General features: G+C 34.5%; 1 protein-coding gene and 7 long non-coding RNA genes across 11 annotated transcripts; 5 read left to right on the top strand and 3 right to left on the bottom strand.

The window, feature by feature from the left end:
• Positions 1–417: 417 nt before the first annotated feature.
• On the top strand, positions 418–3,725 carry LOC105125597 (uncharacterized). 2 transcript variants are annotated; one of them, XR_842262.1, is made up of 5 exons: positions 418–712; positions 802–892; positions 1,002–2,743; positions 2,828–3,482; positions 3,645–3,725. It is a non-coding gene; the product is annotated as an uncharacterized LOC105125597 (long non-coding RNA). The 2 variants fall into 2 exon arrangements; XR_842263.1 differs by lacking the exon at positions 3,645–3,725 and having other exon boundaries at positions 419–712; positions 1,002–2,739; positions 2,828–3,263.
• Positions 3,726–5,236: 1,511 nt separating this feature from the next.
• On the bottom strand, positions 5,237–6,769 carry LOC105125605 (uncharacterized). Its single transcript, XR_842269.1, has 3 exons — positions 6,682–6,769; positions 5,556–5,638; positions 5,237–5,517 (listed from the first exon to the last, which is right to left on the bottom strand). It is a non-coding gene; the product is annotated as an uncharacterized LOC105125605 (long non-coding RNA).
• LOC105125604 (uncharacterized) lies at positions 5,605–11,595 on the top strand. The gene is made up of 3 exons (XR_842268.1): positions 5,605–5,643; positions 6,687–6,832; positions 11,331–11,595. It is a non-coding gene; the product is annotated as an uncharacterized LOC105125604 (long non-coding RNA).
• Positions 6,900–10,059, top strand: LOC105125603 (uncharacterized). The gene is made up of 3 exons (XR_842267.1): positions 6,900–8,475; positions 8,577–8,683; positions 9,877–10,059. It is a non-coding gene; the product is annotated as an uncharacterized LOC105125603 (long non-coding RNA).
• Positions 11,596–14,595: 3,000 nt separating the features above from the next.
• Positions 14,596–15,346, bottom strand: LOC105125602 (uncharacterized). The gene is made up of 2 exons (XR_842266.1): positions 15,216–15,346; positions 14,596–14,976 (listed from the first exon to the last, which is right to left on the bottom strand). It is a non-coding gene; the product is annotated as an uncharacterized LOC105125602 (long non-coding RNA).
• LOC105125601 (uncharacterized) lies at positions 14,890–16,182 on the top strand. Its single transcript, XR_842265.1, has 3 exons — positions 14,890–14,976; positions 15,808–15,911; positions 16,021–16,182. It is a non-coding gene; the product is annotated as an uncharacterized LOC105125601 (long non-coding RNA).
• Positions 16,183–19,408: 3,226 nt separating this feature from the next.
• On the bottom strand, positions 19,409–20,112 carry LOC105125600 (uncharacterized). Its single transcript, XR_842264.1, has 2 exons — positions 20,029–20,112; positions 19,409–19,789 (listed from the first exon to the last, which is right to left on the bottom strand). It is a non-coding gene; the product is annotated as an uncharacterized LOC105125600 (long non-coding RNA).
• LOC105125599 (Sec14p-like phosphatidylinositol transfer family protein) lies at positions 19,703–22,543 on the top strand. 3 transcript variants are annotated; one of them, XM_011026118.1, is made up of 6 exons: positions 19,703–19,789; positions 20,621–20,724; positions 20,834–21,010; positions 21,158–21,256; positions 21,372–21,617; positions 22,003–22,543. In XM_011026118.1, exons 2-6 carry the CDS (start codon positions 20,659–20,661, stop codon positions 22,282–22,284), a joined length of 870 nt encoding a protein of 289 aa, XP_011024420.1. In that variant the 5' UTR covers positions 19,703–19,789; positions 20,621–20,658; the 3' UTR covers positions 22,285–22,543. The 3 variants fall into 3 exon arrangements, with proteins under 3 accessions (XP_011024420.1, XP_011024421.1, XP_011024422.1); XM_011026119.1 differs by having other exon boundaries at positions 19,708–19,793; XM_011026120.1 differs by lacking the exon at positions 19,703–19,789 and adding an exon at positions 20,072–20,159.
• The last annotated feature ends 106 nt before the right edge of the window (positions 22,544–22,649 follow it).

Genomic DNA, 22,649 nt, shown 5'->3' on the forward strand with positions numbered 1-22,649 from the left:
TTTTATAAGGTGGTGCGTCGTAAAATGCGAAATAATCAATGTTTTTATAAGGTGGTGCGTCGTAAAATGACAATTGTTTTTTTTTTGTTTTTGATAAATTAAATAAATTTTGGAAAAGAAGCGTCATAGACTATGGTTATCCCAAGTTCGGTGCAGGAAATGCCTAGCTCAACGTGGGAATACGATGCCCTCTTTCCAAACAGCTTTAAGTTACAGGAAACACAAGTCACCAAACACGTGTCATATAATTAATCCCGTCACAACATATCGAGAACCTTCCTCGCTAATCGCCAAACAGGCAAGCACACACCGCCTCTCAACAAAAACGCGCAAAGCGGACCGTAGATTATTTTCTTAGCCAAAACATCACAGCCGTTGGATCTCTTAGGGTATCTATATACTTAGGTTCCTTCTATAACGCTGTCATCGTTTTCCCCTTCGAGTCGCCTCTTCCCCCTATTTATATTCCTCTCTACAATCTCAATTTTCAGATCCAAAAAAACTCTCTCGGGTTCTCTCTTTTTTGTCTTCAAATTCTAGTAGATCTTGAAATGATCTATCTTCTGTTCAAGCGTTCTCTAGGTCCCGGATACGATTTCTTGCGTAGGCTTCCCGGCCTATATAGATCTGATATCGATGTGATATGCCTCTCTTGGCTTGAAGTTGGATAGGAAAAGAAGGATCGTGCTGCCAATTAACGTAGTTTATGGAGGTATAATTTTTAGCTAGATCTATTCTGCTGATCTTTGATTTTATAATTTTCTTGAATTTTTGGAGATTTATATTTCGCATCCTTTTCAGTGTTGTGCTTCGATCTAGTGAAAATATTTTTTGCTGTAGAGAGTCCGGATTTCTTGCCGAGGAGATCTCTTCCTTGCAGGAAAACCTAAGGGTGAGTCGGTCTTTGGATTTTTTAAGATCTAGGGTTTATTACTTGATGATTTTTGTTTTTGTTGTCTTTTTATAAGCAGCGTATTAATTTCTGGATTGGTCTGAAACAGATTACACGGACTACGGTGATTCGCTTTTTTGCGGGATGGAGCAGGGGGTGTTGGCGTTTTGCCGGTGTTCGCGAGTATTAATAGGCTGCTAATGAGTTATGGGTAAATTATTTACATGTGCTTGATAATATATTCAGCAATTATTCTCTCCGATCATGTTAAATATAGAGTTTAGCGTGATCGGTGGTTTGTTGGGTGCGTGGCTGAGTGGATAAAAAGGTATTGAGATATGTAGATCTCTGATATATGTTGTTAATTGTGTCAGTCCGACCTTTGCCATGTCAGGTGCGCTTGCTTGGCAGGTCAAAAAACCTAATAAAAAAGAGAACATTTTTGGGTTTTGAAGGGGGAGATGGCACGGGATTATTTATTTATTTATTTTGCCCGGCTCTCCCCCTTCTGTGTTGGACAGGCTCCTTGTTTCCTTATCTTTCTACCCACTTTCTTGTTTCTGCCGGACGGATACCAAAAACATAGCACATCGTACACGGAAACCAATGTACCAGCAGGAATCAGCACTAACAACATCAATTCATCACCCCAAGGTATATTCTGGTATCGACAAGTTAATTTCCTAATATATTATTATTCCCTGTCTGCATTAAGTTATCTCCCAGCTTTTGTGGAACAGTTAACTATTTCATACATGATATCATAACACGAACTGATCACACTACCCTTAACTGTTCAACGGCTCTTGTTATTCATTTACAATATTATTTATAAACTTTGAGAAAAGGTTCATTTAAGTGTGTACACCTGGTGTAGATAAATTTGAGCCCTGGCATCTTAACGCACATGTGCACTGGAATAATAAGATGTTTGATTTGCAGCTACCTTCCGCATTCTAGCCATTGCTCACAATGTCTACAATCTGACTATTCTAGCCACTTGCATATTTTTTTGGGTTTTGGTTCATAGCCTGCAATCTAATAATATTTAAAAAGTCCCAACAATTTATGACACAACTTCTCCATTCAAGTATGGATAAAACCTGATATGCTGTGTGGAAAGACAAGCTAGATGAGATCTGATATAAGCCCGTTGCAAAGACAAGCTATATTATTGTTTCAGCTTTGATTCTGAGCATCCCGACCTCGTACTTTCTATTTATTGATCGATGTTAATATTTATTTATACTTCATTCCAGTATGATTTTGTTATGCAATATTTGTAGCCAAAATTTCTCCCTCAGTGTATCGATTGTGTTATAGAACACTGTATTTGTCAGGGAGGGCTATGGATAGTGAATTGTTGTCACGTGATTATCTTTTGTAACTACGGTGTTATTACAGTTTGTATAGTGCTTTGATCAAATCTAGTCATCCAAAATGTATTTTGGAAGACCTATTGCTCCTGTAAGCTCTCATAGGTAATGCCTTTTCCTGCGACTGTAATATTGGAGGGCATTGAGGGATTGCCGCATCATGTTCTGCTACCCAAACCCATTTTGGAATTTATCACGTTCAGCCACTCTGCCTTTTGGAGCAAGTTCTGATTCTAATGCTTTTCCTGCGACTGTAATATTGGAGGGAGTTCAAGGATTGCCGCATCATTCAAACCTGTGTTGGAATTTATCATGTTCAGCTGCTCTGCCTTTTGGAGCAAGTTCTGATTCTGGAGTTCACTTGTGCTGCCTTCTCACTATTTGACAGAGACAATGGAGTAGCGATACAGGATCGGAGGTAAATTGATGAAGTGAGGCCTTGACACACGAGCCTGACCTAGCTGAGCCTATGTATGTTTTCATGATTGTGTTTTAGCTCGTACTGCTCTTCGATTTTTGAATATCATCGATACTGATGGATAATGCTGCTCAATTGCAGGGATATAGGTATCAACCATTTCTCCTGCATGCCCGTGTTTTCATGCCATGACCTTGATTGTTATTGTACCAAGCTTTTCGAGGACTGCCTTGAATTCATGTCTTGCGGAATGTGCTTCATTTGTTCCTGAATGACATCACGGTCAATTCGAGAGAAGAGCTACCTCGAAGAAGTTTTACAGTAGTAATGGATGTTAAATGAATGAAAACAAGTGATTGGGTTGACAAGTATTATTTCCATCGACAAGCCTTTTTTCTGCTAGCAACGTCAATCAGCGCTGTTCTTTTCCCCTTAAATAGCTAAGCTTTATTGCACATGGAATGCTTTTTTATCCAGGAGATTGTCTCTAGCACTACATAAAGCGTGTGTTTTGTGTCTTTAAAGCGTTGTATGCATGCGAGGGTAACAGAATTCAGGTTCTTGCATTGTTTTATGATTCTGAGTGTCTTCATCCCACCTCTTCTTAGGTATCCAGATTGAAAAACTCGGTATTTTCTAAAGAGGTATGTTGATGTTTTCATTTCCTCAAATTGGATGGTATATCGAGGAGTAAAGACCAATATAAAGGTTAAAAACCCTAAGGAAATGGAGTGTTCGGAGGTCTTATGTGGAAGTGGGTTCAGGATGCAAAGAGCTTTTGATCTTTATCATCGAGGTAAAATCTACTTTTATTTGATTGTCAAGAGAAGTATATTCGCATGGTTTTTTTGCCTTGAATTTTTTGGCTAACAAGTCTAGATATTTAGTTTCATGTCTCAAATTTTATGGTGCTCAGCACTAGATTGACATGATCTTTTCGTGGCCTCCTATCTGCCAGGTGTATCTCGGAAGTAATTAATGGCAAGCTACTCGTTATTCTGAGCACCTAGAATTTTTAATAAAAATTAATATGTTGAGATCCAATAGCTCAAACTCGGCAAGAGCGTCCTAGCCCTAGTGCTAGCGAGATTGGTGGTTCAAATCCACCTGGATCTGTATTTATTTTTTTGGTTAATATTTCTGTGTGGTCAAACGTTTGAAAGCCTGTAAAATGTAAAATGCTCGTGGTTCTATCAAGATTTGATTGTTAAAGTTATTTTATTAAAAAAATTAAAAATATCATAAAAATTAAAAATATAAATTATTATATTATTTGTTATTTTTTAAGTATCTTTAATAATTTTCCTTTATTGTGACCATGATATATAGTAATAAAATATTAAATTTTTTAACTGTATTGACGCGTTGGCTGTAAACTCTTCCAAGGAAAGTTGTATTAATGAAGGAAAATTGAGGATCAGTGATTGAGATGGGATTTGAAAGCCTTTTTTGTTTTTTCAAGTAATTTTTATTATTTATCATCTTTGTAAATTATTTTTTATTTTTCAAAGAAAACTGGTAAAAGAAAGTCACTAGGTCTTACTTTTATTATACTTTTGATTGGAATTGCTTATGTTTTGTCCGGTGGTTGAGACATTTGTTTGGGAGTATGAGATATTTATTTGGAAGCTTAATTATGGATGTTTTATAAAAATATATTAAAATAATATGTTTTTATTTTTAAAAAATTATTTTTGATATTATCATTTTAAAATAATCTAAAAATATTAATTTAAAAAAATAATTTTTTTAAATATTTTTAAAAATAATTTTAAAATACAAAAACAATCAATTTTTTTTTTTGTTTTTTTGTTTTCTTATGTTTTTTTGCGCATATAAAGGGCCAATGCTTCATAAGCTAAAGGCGAAACTTTTTTTTTTTGTTTTTTTGCGCATATAAAAGGCCAATGCTTCATAAGCTAAAGGCGAAACAATATCTATGGTATTTACTCTCGGGGCTATAAAGAGAATTTTAGAGAATATTTAGGAATGTGATGTAAATTTTTAAAAGATCTAATTTTTTTTTATAAAAAATTAGTTTTTTTTGTTTTATGTTTTGAATGTTTTGATGTATTAATTTTAAAAATATTTTGTTTTTTTGTTTTATGTTTTGAATCGTTTTGATGTATTAATTTTAAAAATATTTTTTAAAAAAATAAAAAATTTATTTTAATGGATTTTAATATAAAATATTTTAAAAAATAATTATAATTATATTTTTAAAAACCCTTAAAAGGCTCTGAATCAAACAATATCAATGCTTTGGAGGGTCAAATAAACTCCAGAGATGGAAGTGAAATTTAAAACAGATGAAGATACGACGTCGAGGATTTTCCATAGAGTAAGAAGAAAGAGGCTGCTAAGATGGAGAAGTCGTCTTTTCCTTTGGTTCCTCGTTAGTTTAATTAAATGAATGAGAAGAAGGTTAAATATAGCTTTCTGTTTCGAGTTTGCGTTGTTAATGAGTTTAAGTTAAGTTTTTATAATCAAGAGGAAGGAAATCGTGCCTTGGCATTCGGTAAAGCTGAAATGAGGTCAGTTTGTTTAACCCTTTGTAGAATAAGAGACTGACTTGGTTATTGCTTCCTGTTTTATGGCAGCAGTCCATCCTTCACCTTTTCATGCAAAATCAGCGGCATCCCAGTTTGTTTAATAGCTGAAATGAGGTCAGTATGTAATCTTTTTCCAATCATTCATCAACAGAGACGAGAATCCCAATGAGATTTAGACTATTTTCTTTGTTTTGCAAGCTTACTAATGTTGGTTTCTCAATGGAGGCATGAGCTGTTCGAATAAGATATCTAGAAAATTTTGTTCCTAAACTAACTTGCCTCACTTTTTCATAAGCTGCTTGACTGTGTAAACTAGCCTCACTTTTTCATAAGCTGCTTGACTGTTTTGTTTTCCTTGCATCGATCATCAACACCACCACCTTACATTCTATGTCATCACCTCAGGTAGGTAAGGGTAAGGGTCTGGGTTTGAGTAAAAAATAAATAATCCAACCGAACCAAGAAATGATATTTCTTGAAAATATGACTGAATCAAACCAAAAACTAATTCAAATCAAATTGATTTGATCTAGTTTTTTGATATTAAAAACAGGAAAATCAAAAAGTGCTTGAAGTGTTGTTATTTTTAATCCTTGATCTGAAAATCAAACTATAATCTCTTGTTCAAACTTGGAAACATATGAAAAAAAATATTGTCCTGACATTCTCACTAAACCACAATAATATTCATGATATTTTCAAATTACATAGGAACAAAAGAAAATCAAGCAAAAACATTATGTGGTAGGCAAGTCAAAGAATCAGTCTAAAAAAAATCATGCAGAAGAACAGGAGATTAAGTCTAGACCTTTAAAAGGATTCTTTTGTGATCATATAATAACATCAGGTCTATATGGTTTTTTTTATTTTAGAAGATATTAAAATAATATATTTTTAATTTTAAAAAAATTATTTTTAAAATCGACACATCAGATAATTCAAAATATATATAAAAATATTTTTTAATAAAAAAATTAAAATATCTTTAAAACACAGGTTGGTTTGCATTTTCAATCCCTATAAGGAAGCCTAAGTCAATCATAATCTAATAAACACTAGAAATGATAGGCTATGGGTAAAGGAAGATTGAGAAAGGAGGGGAAGAAGTGTTGGGGAAAAATAGATTGGGTCTATCAAAAGGAGAAGGGAGAACGAGAGAGAGGAAAATATGCTAGGGCGGCTACTGTTAAAGGAAAAGAGAAAAATATGGTTTAGGGTTAGGTTATGTAAATTATTTATTCCCTCTTCTTCTTTTTTCTAGTTTAAATTTGATTTGAGTTAATTTGATTTAAATTTAATTTGAGTTAACTTGGTTTGGTCTAGTTCAATTGAATATTAAACCAAACAAAGTAATTTTTTTTTGTTTTTAAATCTGTTTCTTTGATTTTTTTTATTTGATTTTTTTAGTTTAATTAGTTGATAATTTTTTTAAACACACCTAACCTCAGGTAAAGTTTGGATAATTACTTTATGCACTTACATCGTTCTTTTCTTTTCATAGCGGAATAAGTCACATAATATAGAATTAGTGTTGTATAATACCTCTTTGTTTGTTCAGCTTATGCGAGATGTTCTTTACGATGCCCCACATTATATTAGCATGCTAACATTGGATATATGATGTCTTTTTTAATATAGAATTGAACCCATTATTTTATGAGGAATTTTTAGTTTCAAGATGTTGTTATATGATAGTGGATCTCATGTTACTTAAGTGGGCTGATTTTTAATCATGCCTATTTGATTGAACTACACTGTTGATTACATCATTCATCAACGACAAGTCTTCCCTCAATGCCTGATTTTTCAATTTCAATAGTTGTTTATATACTTGAGCTTTTTTTTCTCCCATAATAACAATCTTAGTTTGCCACATCAAACTCATCTTTGACAAGATCATCATTGAGATATGTGTGTAGCACTCTGAGTTCAATTGAAACAGAAAGAATAAATTTATCTAAAAGACGTAGTCTAAGATATGTTCGGTGTTCTATCATCTTTATTTTTGTGACTTTTAGTTTAAATCATGATCTAGAATTATTTTCTCTTTGAAATTTCATTGAATTTGAAAATTAGGTTTGTATTTGTTGTTTCTTTCATATTTGATTGAATCTGAACAAATAAAAAAAACTATTTTCTTAGTGGATTTGTTATCAATTGTGGTATGTTTAGTTTTGCTAGTTGCACTACTTGCTTTTAAATAAGTGTACTTTTGAACCCAATATGGTTTCAGGAAAGATTTCTGTTATGGTTGTTGCTAGCTGGTCTTGGAAGTTGGGGTTTTCCCTTTCTTTTTGGTTTGATGAATGATGAAAGCTGTCTCTTCTTTTACGTTCTTTCTTCATCATACTCTTTTTTTTTTTTTATCTCTTTTGCTTCAAACTTGATTCTTTATTAATTTAATTGTTGGTGTAATTGATATCAAATTTGTCAATAGAGCACAACAATCGATGACTATAACTTTGCTATTATTTGGCGTAAAGCATACAAATAAGAAACTAACCTTTCTGTTTTGACGTGTTAATTGAAGCCATGATTTCATTAAGGGATTGGGGAATTTGGTGAAAACTTAAAGGGCACACATTAAATTTTTTAGAGATTATTGAAAATGCTTTTAAAGAGAAGCAAGCTATGTGCCATTAAGTTTTTGTGAAAGTGGCACCATTTCTCTAAGCCTTATCATATTCCCATCCATTTCAAGGCTCCTCAAAGGATTCTCTCACATACCGTTAGAAGGTGAGCTTCTTCTTTAATAAATTTGAGTCTTTTTTTACTTGACTTTCTATTTTATTGTTCAGAAAGGAGTTTTATGTTTTTTTAGTTTGGTCTGGTTAGTTATAGAAAATGATATTTAGATTGTTACGAGGATAGTCCATGTTACAATTTGTGAAATGTTGTATTTTTAGAGATGTATTATTAACTTTAAAGATTATTGATCCATGACCAGTTAGCGTTGGTAAATTCTAAGCTTTAATGATTATGGGCCTGTTTTTTACTTCGTTAATTCTTGGCTGAGATGATTTCTTTTCAGGTTTCCTCCATGCTTTTTTTCTTTTAGAGTTCTTTGTTATCTCATTTGATTTTCTTATTTCCTGTGTAGGTTTTTTTGTAATCATACTAACAGGTTTATGATGTAGGCATTTTTAGTTATGACATTGTTGGGGCTAATCTTCTTAAGGAGAATAGGTGAGTTGTGATTGAAGAATTTGCTGGGGCTGATCTTCTTGAGGAGAATAGGTTAGTTGCGATTAAAGAATTTGCAGGGTCACTGAATTTGCCAAGTTTTTGTTGTGATGCTTGGGGGTAGATGCTTTTATTTTTCTCCTTATGTGATGCAGGAACTTTGTAGGTTTTGTTGCGTCTTTTTAATTTGCCTTTGTGACTCTAACTTTTGCTTAATGGCAAGGTTCACCTTCATTGTCTTTCTTCAACTTTAAGCGAATAGGTCAAATTGCATTTTCACTTCCCTACTTCTCCTTAAAAGATTTTTCATTTATGATTTGCTACTCGAGTGCCTCCAATTATAACTTTCTTTTTGCATGCATACTGTTTCTTCGTTTCTAGCCTCTGCTGTTAGGAGGTAGTTTTGTTTTCCCTGTTTACTTGCTCATTGCGATCTCAACTTTTTTGACTCATTTTTTTATAGTTTTACTCTCTTTTAGATATGTTTATGTCAACTCCATCTTTTTTTCTTTAAATTTATTCACATGTTTAAAGCACCTCTTTCCTATTTGTTACATCTATGTTTTCTAGAATTTGTTTGTTTCTACCTTTCCTTTATGGTTTCCCAAAATTTAACGCTCTGTGTGCCCACATAGAATGATTGTTGTGATCTTTTTATTTTTGGTTAATTATGTTTTTTTGCTATCCACTTCAGTTTAGCACAAACCAACATCCAGACTATTCATTTGTCATCAATCCTATCACCAAACATTTGAAGTTTTCCTCTCCAGGCTTTTCCTATTGTTTATGCTTATCTAAATAGCTAGCCTTTTTTTTTTTAAGTCCCAGAAGCTACTTGCTTTTGTTTTTCAGATGCTTATCTTTTCATTTCAGTAATTACAAAAAGAAAGGATCAGAACCTTTGTTTTTTTTTTTTTTTGCTAAAGTTTCAGAGGATATTTTACCTTGACAGGGCTTGAGATTCTTAGAGATGTAAGAGAATCAATTCAAAAGACTACAAGCTAAGGATCTGCTGAACTTATTTAAAAAATGCTGAAAAAGACCTCGAGTGATACACTGATGCTATTTTTTTTAATGTTCCAAATTAGTATAACAAAGCTTTTTCGTACCGCTTGTACTGTACTCTTTTGCTTTGCTTTTGCCTGCTAATTTGATTACTAGGTTAGTTTTCAATTTTTGTAGCAGAAATATATTTTAAGGTATGTAAAAGAAGAATAATTCTGACTAAATTAGTGCAATATATTTATGTAACCTTCTCTTTGGAAAATATCATTTTCCACCAAAGAAGAGAAAATTGTGCTTTATATCTTTGCTTGCTCAAAACTCTTTTCATTCCCCCTCTTAATTAGCTACCTGTGATGGCTTTGACAAGCAAAATTTATTTCTTTTTAGTGTGTTTTTGTTATATTTGTAGCCTAATTTGATTAAATGTATACATTTTCCTTTTGAGTTCAGGGATTAATACATCAGTTATGTTTTCTTGGTCATTGTTTTATAGAAGTATTACACTTAACCAGAAGTAAGCACTTAAGTATTTGTTGTTTCTTTCATATTTGATTCAATTTGAAGAAAAAAAATTATTTTCTCATATGGGAAATAACAATGAATATATAACTGCTTTGAATAGTGCTTTGTCAACATTCATGTATGTAATTTTTTTTACAATCATTCATTATCGGAGATGAGAATCCTAATGAAATTAAGAATTCTTTCTTAGTTTTGCTAACTTAATAATGTTAATTTCTCATCGCAAGCATGAGCTGTTCAAATAAAATACCTGGAAAATTTTGTTCGTAAAATAATTTGCCTTACTTGGCAGTGAATCTCCTATTACTTGAGTGGGTAGATTTTTAAGCATGCCTGTTTGATTGAATTACTCTGTTGATTACATCGTTTATTAACGGTAAGCCTTCCCTCACTACTTGATTTTCCAATTTCAATTGTGGGTTATACTCTTGAGTTGTTTTTTTTTTCCCACCACAACAATCTTAGTTTACCACATCGAGCTCATCGTTGATAAGAGCATCTTTGGGATGTATGTGCAGCAGTCAAAGTTCAATCCAAATAGAAAGAAAACATTTATCTCAAAGATTTGGTCTAACATATGTTCAGTTTTCATTCATCTCTATCTCTGACTCTTATAGTTTAATTAGTGCTCTAGTATAGTTTTCTCCTAGAAATTTCATTGAATTTAAAAATTAGGTTTGTATTTGTTGTTTCTTTCATATTTGATTCAATCTAGACATAAAAAAAACTGTTTTCTTTCCTAAGATTTGCTAGGAACTTGCTTGCAAGTCTTTCTCTTTGAATTTGTTAATGAGTGTTTATTTGCTAATGTTTTCTCGTTTTGGGTTTGTTATTCAGGCTTTGCTTGATTATTGAATTTTGATATTTTTATTGTTTTTATGTTGTGCTTTTCTTCATTGCATTGATACATTTTCTTCCTAGTAATATCTATCATATTTTTTATTCTATATCTCTATTCATTTCTTGTTTTATTTCACTAACTTTCTTTTCAATTACGCTCTGCTTGGTTGTTCAGATTAGTATATATTTCTTTTGTGCTTATGTATCTTTTTTTTTATTGTGCATTGGTCCTTCTATCTTTGGCACTTTGTAGGTTTTGTTACGCCTTTTTAGCTTGCCTTTACACCTAACTTTCGCTTAGTAGCGAGGTTAACCTTCATTGTTTTCCTTCAGCTTTAAGCAAATATGTCAGATTGCATTCATGATTTTATTTTTTATTTTTAATCCATACAAGCTACTTGCTTTTGTTTTTCACATGCTTATCTTTTCATTTCAATAATTACAGAAAGAAAAGACGAGGACCTTTTTTTTTTATATAAAGATTCAGGGGGTATTTAACCTTAAGAAGTTCTTTACGATGCCTATTATATTAGCATGTTAACATTGAATATGTGATGTTTTTTAATATAGGATTGAATCCATGATTTTATGAGGAATTCTTAATTTCAAATATGTAGTTGGATGGTAGTGGATCTTCTGTTACTTGCATAGGCTGATTTTTAAGCATTCTTTGATTTTGTTTTTATGACCTTTCAGATTCGTTTTTCTTGCTTTGATTATTTACTCTCTTTACCATGCCTTTTCAGCCTATTTAGCTTCTCTTTTCTAGTGCCTTTGCTTTGATATTTTTTTTTATCACATCTTGTTTTTTTCCTCCAACAACTTTTAACGGCTTCTTTCTTTGCAGCTGCAACAAAATTCTCTCCATACAATCCAGTTTCTCTATTTGTTTTGCTAAGCCCCTTTCCTTTTTCCTCTTCCATATCTTTTTATGTCGTGTTTAGTTAGACACTTGTGATTTACATGTTGGAAAATAATTGCTTAAATGGTATTGTAGCTATCTTAAAGTGATCTGATTAAAGTTCATATTGTTGGGCTATAGACATCTAATAATTTATGAGTTTATTATGTGTAGACCTAATCTTATATTTCTGATTTATCACGTCTTGTTTTTTTCCTCCAACAACTTTTAGCAGCTTCTTTCTTTGCAACTGCAACAAAATTCTCTCCATACGATCCAGTTTCTCTATTTGTTTTGCTAAGCCTCTTTCCTTTTTCCTCTTCCATATCTTTTTATGTCGTGTTTAGTTAGACACTTGTGATTTACATGTTGGAAAATAATTGCTTAAATGGTATTGTAGCTATCTTAAAGTGATCTGATTAAAGTTTATATTGTTGGGCTATAGACATCTAATAATTTATGAGTTTATTATGTGTAGACCTAATCTTATATTTCTGATTTATAATGGGATAAAATAGAAATATGAAAATACTTAATGCAATACTTATTAGGGTTATGGTCCCCGATTTACACTCATGACTAAGTAGAGTATCCAGGTTAGCTTGTGGATATCTTAACTAATTTCATGGGTCATGAAGTTAATGATAATGTAAGTTTCTAGTGGTCCTAAGATTTGTAAAACTCGAATTAATGATCTCTAATGAGCAAAATATATATATTTGGATTCTTTTTTTTTTAAAATGTGGATTTCTAGGTTAACTTATATACATAGAGACTAATTTCATGGGATTTGAAGTTAACGATCATATAAATTTCTAGTTGTTATTATATTAATAACTACAAAACTTAAACCTAAAATCATAAGAAAAATAAATCTCTTGGTTTCAAACTCATATCCAAACATGGGATTTGATACTCATGCGATTTCAACGATCTCACTTGTAAGAGTCTCGTCTTTCCTTGGTGGAACTTTTGTCCGTAAGAGCAGTGGGTTGTTCAATACTTGGCACAAGGTCTAGATCCATACAACCGAGAACAATCATTGCATTCTCTTTCAAATCCCTGGAGATGGTTTCATTTAGCATAGGAATGGAATTAATGTTGGCAGATATGGTGGAAGCAGACGCATTAGCTGAACAACGAACAAAAAACATATTAAGAAGAACAATGTCAAGCTTTTTAATGACAGAAGAGAAGAAATTAACTTGGCATAATTCGGCATCCAGTTTCCACCCATCTATTCCTAACAGTGAACTTGACTTTAATTGCAAACATCTCCATTTAACTGCAACTGTGAAACTGGTCCCCGCATTTTTGCAAGTGCTCAAAGTCAGCTTAGAATCTCTTTAGCTTTACAACATCAACATCTCCAGCTCCAACCATTAACAACTAAGTCCTCCGAGCACCACAGCTCCTTCATTCAGCATATCACTGCCTGCTTGCTTTTTGTTAACTGAAAAAATGCTTGCTTGCTATGAACAACCCAAAATAACACTCTTTCAGGTGGATTCTGGAACTGTAATCAAAGCATTTCTATAGAACTAACGCTTCGCTTTCCATTTCATTGATTTCACATCTGATCTTCGCCACTTTCTTTCCCTTACAATTCCTTTGCGAAAACGAACTCGGTCAACGAGTGAAAAGACCGCTCGCGGCACCATACAAGCGTGCATCTTCCCTAGTGCTATATTATTGTACGTTATCTTCCCCGATATCCTCGTGTTAATAAAATCCTTTAAAAAAGCAGTAAATTCTCTAATAATAAAGGCTTATCTCCTTTTGCTTAATTCTCATTAGAAAAAGGATCGACTTTCTTACCGACGTCTTCTCGGCCCTTTCATCAATTGCTCATTCATTCCCCCCCAGCTCCCCACCATATCTTTTCTTGATTTCCTCTTCCTTTTTTAGTGGGTATTAAGATTTTCGATATACAAAGTGATCATTTAATTTGCGCTCAAAATTCATACTTTATTAGAATATGTTGTCATTGAAATACACTCTTTTAGTTTTTAATTGTGACGTGCAAAAAACTCTCATGTTGGACCATCCTGCTCTCATTCTTAAATAATTATGTAAGAAACAACCAAGTTATATATAGGGAATGGATCTCCAGTGTAATAGGAATGGAAAGAGAATCCGGGAAGACAGAGAGAGTGCTCGTGTGGTCTCTTAATGGCGATTCCACACCATTACTAGACTCTCTAGAGTACACGTGCGTGACTAAAGTAAGAACTGGAAATTAAGGGTATCCAATGCTTCTTTTCTCGTCGCATCACTCGTGCACTGACAGAGCAAAGCAAGCTGTTAAATGCTAGTGAGGGAGTGAGTGAGTGAGTGAGTCAGTGATGCCATTTGCATTAGCCTGGGCTAGGCTATAATTTATTAATTATTTCCATTTATTTATTTAGATATTGTGTATACAAGTATAATCATTAGTTATAAAATCACAGCCACTCGATTACTATCTAAATAATTTCCTAAAATCATGTTGTTTGGTTGAAAGAATCAAAGATTCTTTAACCAGACCATGACAGGCCAAACCTCAATTTTATAACTACTCCATAATGTTTTGTCAAGAAAATCAAGATTATTTTATCAATCTGGGCAAAACTATGAATAATGAATCACCGGCTTGATCTTGAGTTTGTGTGAGAATATAATATAAATTGTTTTTTTTATAATAATTTTAACTTGAAAACTATGTTAAAATAATACTAAAATTATTAATTATAATTTTTTAAAGACATAATTCAACCACAGTATCAAACCATCCCTTACCGGACTAAGAGGACAGGATTGTTATAAAAGCGGGTACGACTAGTCTGCTGCCTCTGCCTGCCTCCCCTTAAGCAATTTATAGTTTTCACCCTAAAAACTAGTAGAATTTAAATTTTGACCATCTAGAAAAACTTTTCTAGTTTGCCCCCCTGGCTAATTTTACTGGCTCCGCCCCCGACAGTAACAAGTGTTTCGAAAACATAAACCGGTGAAGGGGATGTGGCCGTACGGCTTGCATCTCCAAGAATAAAATATCTCAACTCCTTACAAGCAAGGCAACCGAACGTGTCCTGTCTTAAAGGAAGGTTACTCTGGTCCTGCTGCTTTTGTCTTTATACAGGTAAACTCATGACTTTTCTGTGGAGAAGATATAAAGACACCCTTCCAGGAAAGCACATTGCCCTCTCTCTCCTCCTCTGTTTCTGCAGCAGTGGTTTATAGCCCCAGTGGTGAGCTGATAGTCGTGATAATCTCCCCTTCACTTGATACGTTATCAGTTCAACTTTGAAGTAGGTCACTCTCTTGCCTTGTTGTTTCCTTTCAAGGGTTTCTTTTTTCTTCCTGCTTTCGTTTGCTGTTAGTGACTCTTGGTTTATGATGAAGTTAAGCATGTGGCTTGCTTGATTTATCTATCTTTCTGTTGATTTTGCTTTCTAAGTCTCTATTTGGAACCAAAAATAGGAAATGCAATGGAACATGTCAAAATTGACTGATGCAATGGACTTGGCTTTTGATTCTCTCTTCCTATATGTTCTTTGCTAGAAGAAGGCCAAAAGGGAAATCTTAATTTGTCATTCAATGCTGATTCCTGTTATTAGTTGCGTGATTAAAGGAGTCAAGTTGGAGTGGGTGGTGGTTGAGTCATGCCTTGTTTTTTTGGTATGATACACAGTTTGCGTGATGGCCTCTATTTATGCTTTCATTGCTCTTTGATGAAACTTTTATGGGTGTGAATATGACCATGAGGACAAGTGTTCCAGCCATCATGGATCGATCCCTGGCCTACCTTGTTATCTTTGATTACTTACTCCCTAGCCTTGATTGCAGAATGAGGCCTTGGATCTTGCAATTTCAGTTGCATACATGCTTACACTATCATTCTCCTTTTTCTCTTCTTTTTTCCTGACTGTGGCTGATTGGCCAAGTAAAAAATATTAATGTTGACCCAGTTTCCGGTTTACTTTGGTTTATCTCCTATCCTTAAGATCTTCCCTCTTTAATTTCCATTGATTGCATCTGGTCCGATCCTTTAAAGGGTAGTTGGATCGATGCTACTTTGCAGCTAATTCTTTCTTAATGAGATGTTATTTAAGGTTTGCTCGGCTATTTATTCATTACAGGTTGAACACAGCTGCAGAATATATTGATACTTGTCACCATGTTTCTCTGGCGGAATAATACCAGCCATGATCAAGAAAATGATTCACTGCAGCATGAATCTAAGGTAACAAGTCGGGGAGGTCTTTGACTTGCATTAAACACCAAACCTCTTTTAATAAACTAGCTAGTATAGTTAATCTGGTACTGAGTACGGTCTTGTAATTCTACTCTAGATCAATGAGCTCAAGGCTACTATTGGACCGCTATCTGGACACAGTTTACAATATTGCAGTGACGCATGCTTTAGAAGATATCTGGATGCTAGGAACTGGAATGTAGACAAAGCAAAAAAAATGCTGGAAGAAACGATTAAATGGAGATCGACATTTAAACCTGAAGAGATTTGCTGGGTAAGTTGGCTTAATTCATGTTAATCTTGATAAAAAGCATGGCAACACTCCCCCCTACTGGCTCAGTGTGTTTACCCCGGATGGTTTCATTTAGCATAGGAATGGAATTAATGTTGGCAGATATGGTGGAAGCAGACGCATTAGCTGAACAACGAACAAAAAACATATTAAGAAGAACAATGTCAAGCTTTTTAATGACAGAAGAGAAGAAATTAACTTGGCATAATTCGGCATCCAGTTTCCACCCATCTATTCCTAACAGTGAACTTGACTTTAATTGCAAACATCTCCATTTAACTGCAACTGTGAAACTGGTCCCCGCATTTTTGCAAGTGCTCAAAGTCAGCTTAGAATCTCTTTAGCTTTACAACATCAACATCTCCAGCTCCAACCATTAACAACTAAGTCCTCCGAGCACCACAGCTCCTTCATTCAGCATATCACTGCCTGCTTGCTTTTTGTTAACTGAAAAAATGCTTGCTTGCTATGAACAACCCAAAATAACACTCTTTCAGGTGGATTCTGGAACTGTAATCAAAGCATTTCTATAGAACTAACGCTTCGCTTTCCATTTCATTGATTTCACATCTGATCTTCGCCACTTTCTTTCCCTTACAATTCCTTTGCGAAAACGAACTCGGTCAACGAGTGAAAAGACCGCTCGCGGCACCATACAAGCGTGCATCTTCCCTAGTGCTATATTATTGTACGTTATCTTCCCCGATATCCTCGTGTTAATAAAATCCTTTTAAAAAGCAGTAAATTCTCTAATAATAAAGGCTTATCTCCTTTTGCTTAATTCTCATTAGAAAAAGGATCGACTTTCTTACCGACGTCTTCTCGGCCCTTTCATCAATTGCTCATTCATTCCCCCCCAGCTCCCCACCATATCTTTTCTTGATTTCCTCTTCCTTTTTTAGTGGGTATTAAGATTTTCGATATACAAAGTGATCATTTAATTTGCGCTCAAAATTCATACTTTATTAGAATATGTTGTCATTGAAATACACTCTTTTAGTTTTTAATTGTGACGTGCAAAAAACTCTCATGTTGGACCATCCTGCTCTCATTCTTAAATAATTATGTAAGAAACAACCAAGGTAAGCTTGATTTTAGTAATGTGCATGTATGAGGAGACTATATGCTAACAAAAGAATATTGTTATTTATCATTAGGTACTGTCAAGGGTTCTGTCTAATACTTTTTAATATAAAAGGTTGTCAATATCCCATCTTAGGCTTCTTTTTTTTTATGTTGATCTATTGATTTTTATGTTGAAATTATCATCTTTTATTAATAAGAAACAAGAAAAGAATAATTAAATAAAAGCTTCCTTCCTTCTACCTTCCTCATTTGTTCTTCTTCGTTCGTATTTTCTTTTCTTTCTTGATAGTTTTGTTTTGAAAGAATAAAATTAAAAAACTTTTAGGCCAGTTTAATAAAAACCTAATTTATATTAATTTTAGGTTAATCATTTACGTGTTTGATTTTATATTAATATTTATATCAATATTTTTACAAATATTTTGTTTATGTTTCTCCCAAGTATGTAAGATAGTAAAGCGGTTTGGTCCTCTCGTGTTTGATCTTAGATTAATGTTTATAAATGTTCTGTTTATGTTTCTTCCTTGTCAGAGTTTTAGCCATTTTGAATAATGGGTTGACACTTGTATTTAGATAAATTGATGAAATCTGGTAGAGCAACTCGTTCCCTCGTTGATTTATGAAGACTTAATCTCATATAACATTAATTTATGTGTATATTAATTAATTTTATTAGTTTTGGAGTTAATAATTATATAAATTTTTAATAATTTTAAAATTTGTGAGATTCAAACTTATAATTTTTAAAAAATAAATTTAAAATCAAATTAATTCAACTGTAATTATAGTATTACATTTGTGTTTTTATTTCTTGCCGTTCTCGCCTTGGAAATTATTCTCTCTATCCTTGTCTACTTATGATAATATCCGTGGCTGAACTCGCTCTCTCTCTCTCTCTCTCTCTCTCTCCCTCCCTCCCTCCCTCCCTCTCCCTCTCTGTGCCTCACATTTATGGTAGAGCCGGTTAACATGGGGCGGGGATAGAATAATGAGACAGAAATAAAAACAACCGAGTCGCTGGAGCATGCATGAATTGACTTTTCAAGAGATGGTGCGTGCCAAGTTTTGTTGACTTTTCGTGGAGGGCGTGAGTCACCTGTTTTAGCTTTATTGATAAAGTGTAGAAGGGGCCGGTTGCATCAAGCTAGCATATTCTTACACGGTGAATATCATTGTTAAATAATATGTTATTTTAGGACAACATGTTTTCTTAAATAATTATGTAAGAAACAACCAAGTTATATATAGGGAATGGATCTCCAGTGTAATAGGAATGGAAAGAGAATCCGGGAAGACAGAGAGAGTGCTCGTGTGGTCTCTTAATGGCGATTCCACACCATTACTAGACTCTCTAGAGTACACGTGCGTGACTAAAGTAAGAACTGGAAATTAAGGGTATCCAATGCTTCTTTTCTCGTCGCATCACTCGTGCACTGACAGAGCAAAGCAAGCTGTTAAATGCTAGTGAGGGAGTGAGTGAGTGAGTGAGTGATGCCATTTGCATTAGCCTGGGCTAGGCTATAATTTATTAATTATTTCCATTTAGATGCCATTTGCATTAGCCTGGGCAAGGCTATAATTTATTAATTATTTCCATTTATTTATTTAGATATTGTGTATACAAGTATAATCATTAGTTATAAAATCACAGCCACTCGATTACTATCTAAATAATTTCCTAAAATCATGTTGTTTGGTTGAAAGAATCAAAGATTCTTTAACCAGACCATGACAGGCCAAACCTCAATTTTATAACTACTCCATAATGTTTTGTCAAGAAAATCAAGATTATTTTATCAATCTGGGCAAAACTATGAATAATGAATCACCGGCTTGATCTTGAGTTTGTGTGAGAATATAATATAAATTGTTTTTTTTATAATAATTTTAACTTGAAAACTATGTTAAAATAATACTAAAATTATTAATTATAATTTTTTAAAGACATAATTCAACCACAGTATCAAACCATCCCTTACCGGACTAAGAGGACAGGATTGTTATAAAAGCGGGTACGACTAGTCTGCTGCCTCTGCCTGCCTCCCCTTAAGCAATTTATAGTTTTCACCCTAAAAACTAGTAGAATTTAAATTTTGACCATCTAGAAAAACTTTTCTAGTTTGCCCCCCTGGCTAATTTTACTGGCTCCGCCCCCGACAGTAACAAGTGTTTCGAAAACATAAACCGGTGAAGGGGATGTGGCCGTACGGCTTGCATCTCCAAGAATAAAATATCTCAACTCCTTACAAGCAAGGCAACCGAACGTGTCCTGTCTTAAAGGAAGGTTACTCTGGTCCTGCTGCTTTTGTCTTTATACAGGTAAACTCATGACTTTTCTGTGGAGAAGATATAAAGACACCCTTCCAGGAAAGCACATTGCCCTCTCTCTCCTCCTCTGTTTCTGCAGCAGTGGTTTATAGCCCCAGTGGTGAGCTGATAGTCGTGATAATCTCCCCTTCACTTGATACGTTATCAGTTCAACTTTGAAGTAGGTCACTCTCTTGCCTTGTTGTTTCCTTTCAAGGGTTTCTTTTTTCTTCCTGCTTTCGTTTGCTGTTAGTGACTCTTGGTTTATGATGAAGTTAAGCATGTGGCTTGCTTGATTTATCTATCTTTCTGTTGATTTTGCTTTCTAAGTCTCTATTTGGAACCAAAAATAGGAAATGCAATGGAACATGTCAAAATTGACTGATGCAATGGACTTGGCTTTTGATTCTCTCTTCCTATATGTTCTTTGCTAGAAGAAGGCCAAAAGGGAAATCTTAATTTGTCATTCAATGCTGATTCCTGTTATTAGTTGCGTGATTAAAGGAGTCAAGTTGGAGTGGGTGGTGGTTGAGTCATGCCTTGTTTTTTTGGTATGATACACAGTTTGCGTGATGGCCTCTATTTATGCTTTCATTGCTCTTTGATGAAACTTTTATGGGTGTGAATATGACCATGAGGACAAGTGTTCCAGCCATCATGGATCGATCCCTGGCCTACCTTGTTACCTTTGATTACTTACTCCCTAGCCTTGATTGCAGAATGAGGCCTTGGATCTTGCAATTTCAGTTGCATACATGCTTACACTATCATTCTCCTTTTTCTCTTCTTTTTTCCTGACTGTGGCTGATTGGCCAAGTAAAAAATATTAATGTTGACCCAGTTTCCGGTTTACTTTGGTTTATCTCCTATCCTTAAGATCTTCCCTCTTTAATTTCCATTGATTGCATCTGGTCCGATCCTTTAAAGGGTAGTTGGATCGATGCTACTTTGCAGCTAATTCTTTCTTAATGAGATGTTATTTAAGGTTTGCTCGGCTATTTATTCATTACAGGTTGAACACAGCTGCAGAATATATTGATACTTGTCACCATGTTTCTCTGGCGGAATAATACCAGCCATGATCAAGAAAATGATTCACTGCAGCATGAATCTAAGGTAACAAGTCGGGGAGGTCTTTGACTTGCATTAAACACCAAACCTCTTTTAATAAACTAGCTAGTATAGTTAATCTGGTACTGAGTACGGTCTTGTAATTCTACTCTAGATCAATGAGCTCAAGGCTACTATTGGACCGCTATCTGGACACAGTTTACAATATTGCAGTGACGCATGCTTTAGAAGATATCTGGATGCTAGGAACTGGAATGTAGACAAAGCAAAAAAAATGCTGGAAGAAACGATTAAATGGAGATCGACATTTAAACCTGAAGAGATTTGCTGGGTAAGTTGGCTTAATTCATGTTAATCTTGATAAAAAGCATGGCAACACTCCCCCCTACTGGCTCAGTGTGTTTACCCCGGATACCATTTGAACCAGAGCTGAACCATTGAAATTACCCGCTCTTCTGATCATTGGTTTTATTGTCAGCATGAAGTTGCTGTTGAAGGTGAGACTGGAAAAATATACAGAGCGAATTTTCATGACCGACAAGGAAGGACAGTTCTTATTTTAAGACCAGGAATGCAGGTATCATGGGCTATTCTTTTTTTTTTATTCTCCCTTGGATGGGGGATCTGGATGATTCATACTGCAATTCCTTGTATTTCCAAATCGGAAACTAACACCATAGCAACTGCTGCAGAATACAAAGTCAATAGACAATCAGATGCGGCATCTGACATATCTCATCGAGAATGCTATCCTCAACCTACCAGAGGGTCAAGAACAAATGGCGTGGTTGATAGATTTCACTGGGTTGTCTATAAACAACACTCCACCTATAAAATCAGCTCGTGATACTGTTAATATACTGCAAAACCACTACCCTGAGAGGCTAGCCGTGGCATTTCTTTACAATCCTCCACGAATTTTTGAAGCATTCTGGAAGGTATGTATTCTAACTCCTTTCAACTGTTTTGTTTTCTTGAATGAGTTTTGGAACGCAAACTTATTAAACTTGCAAATAATTTGTCCCCATGGACCAACCTGCCGAGGCCATGCAGGCATGGAATAAATTGCGTATGAAGATTAGCAGCGTTTATTTGCTACTTCTGGTCCTCTAGGTTGTTGTAGTCAAAGAATCAAACATGAAGATTCAGCAACGACAAGCTAGAATGCTTTGCATGCTTCTTTATTGTTCTAATACGTTCTGTAGTATAATGCAGTAGTTCCTTATGCTCCTTTTGTGTTTTGTCCAGGTCTAATTGTATTTAGGACACAATTAGATAGATTCGAGTAGGATCGACTAACATCTCATGGTCCAATACATGCAGATTGTCAAGTATTTCTTGGATGCCAAAACATTCCAGAAGGTAAAATTTGTGTACCCCAAGGATAATGACAGTGTCGAACTCATGAGGTCATATTTCGACGATGAAAATCTTCCAACCGAGTTTGGAGGAAGGGCCATATTGAAGTATGACCATGAAGTGTTCTCAAAATTAATGACTGAAGATGATGCGAAGGCCGCTTCATTTTGGGGATTTGACAAGAAGCTTCAACAAGCAATAAATGGGCATCATGGAGCCGATGGGGCTCCATCACCGGTCAGCTAGGCCGCCAATCTCAGTGTATTATCGTAATAAAGTATAGACCATATGTAGTCTGTACACCTGAAAGGGAGCTGTGGTATTGGATGAGATGCTCATCTTAATTTCACTAGCGAAAACTGCCAAGATAGGATAATAGCGGAAGCAGCTTGCTTTTTACTACTCATGGGAACGTTTAAGTTTCCACCCCATGTACTGTTGTACTGTATTAATGCTCATTGCAACTCAGATTCTCATGAATTCAGCAAAATTTAATATATCTATCCGCGACACACGAACCCACCACCCCCACACACACACACACTTACACGTTTAAGGAGCCAGATCCACAACGAATTCATCTGAAATTTGCTAAAATCGTAATGGGAGGT

Source organism: Populus euphratica, unplaced genomic scaffold (genome assembly GCF_000495115.2).
Source record: "Populus euphratica unplaced genomic scaffold, PopEup_1.0 scaffold58.1, whole genome shotgun sequence".
NCBI lineage: Eukaryota > Viridiplantae > Streptophyta > Magnoliopsida > Malpighiales > Salicaceae > Populus > Populus euphratica.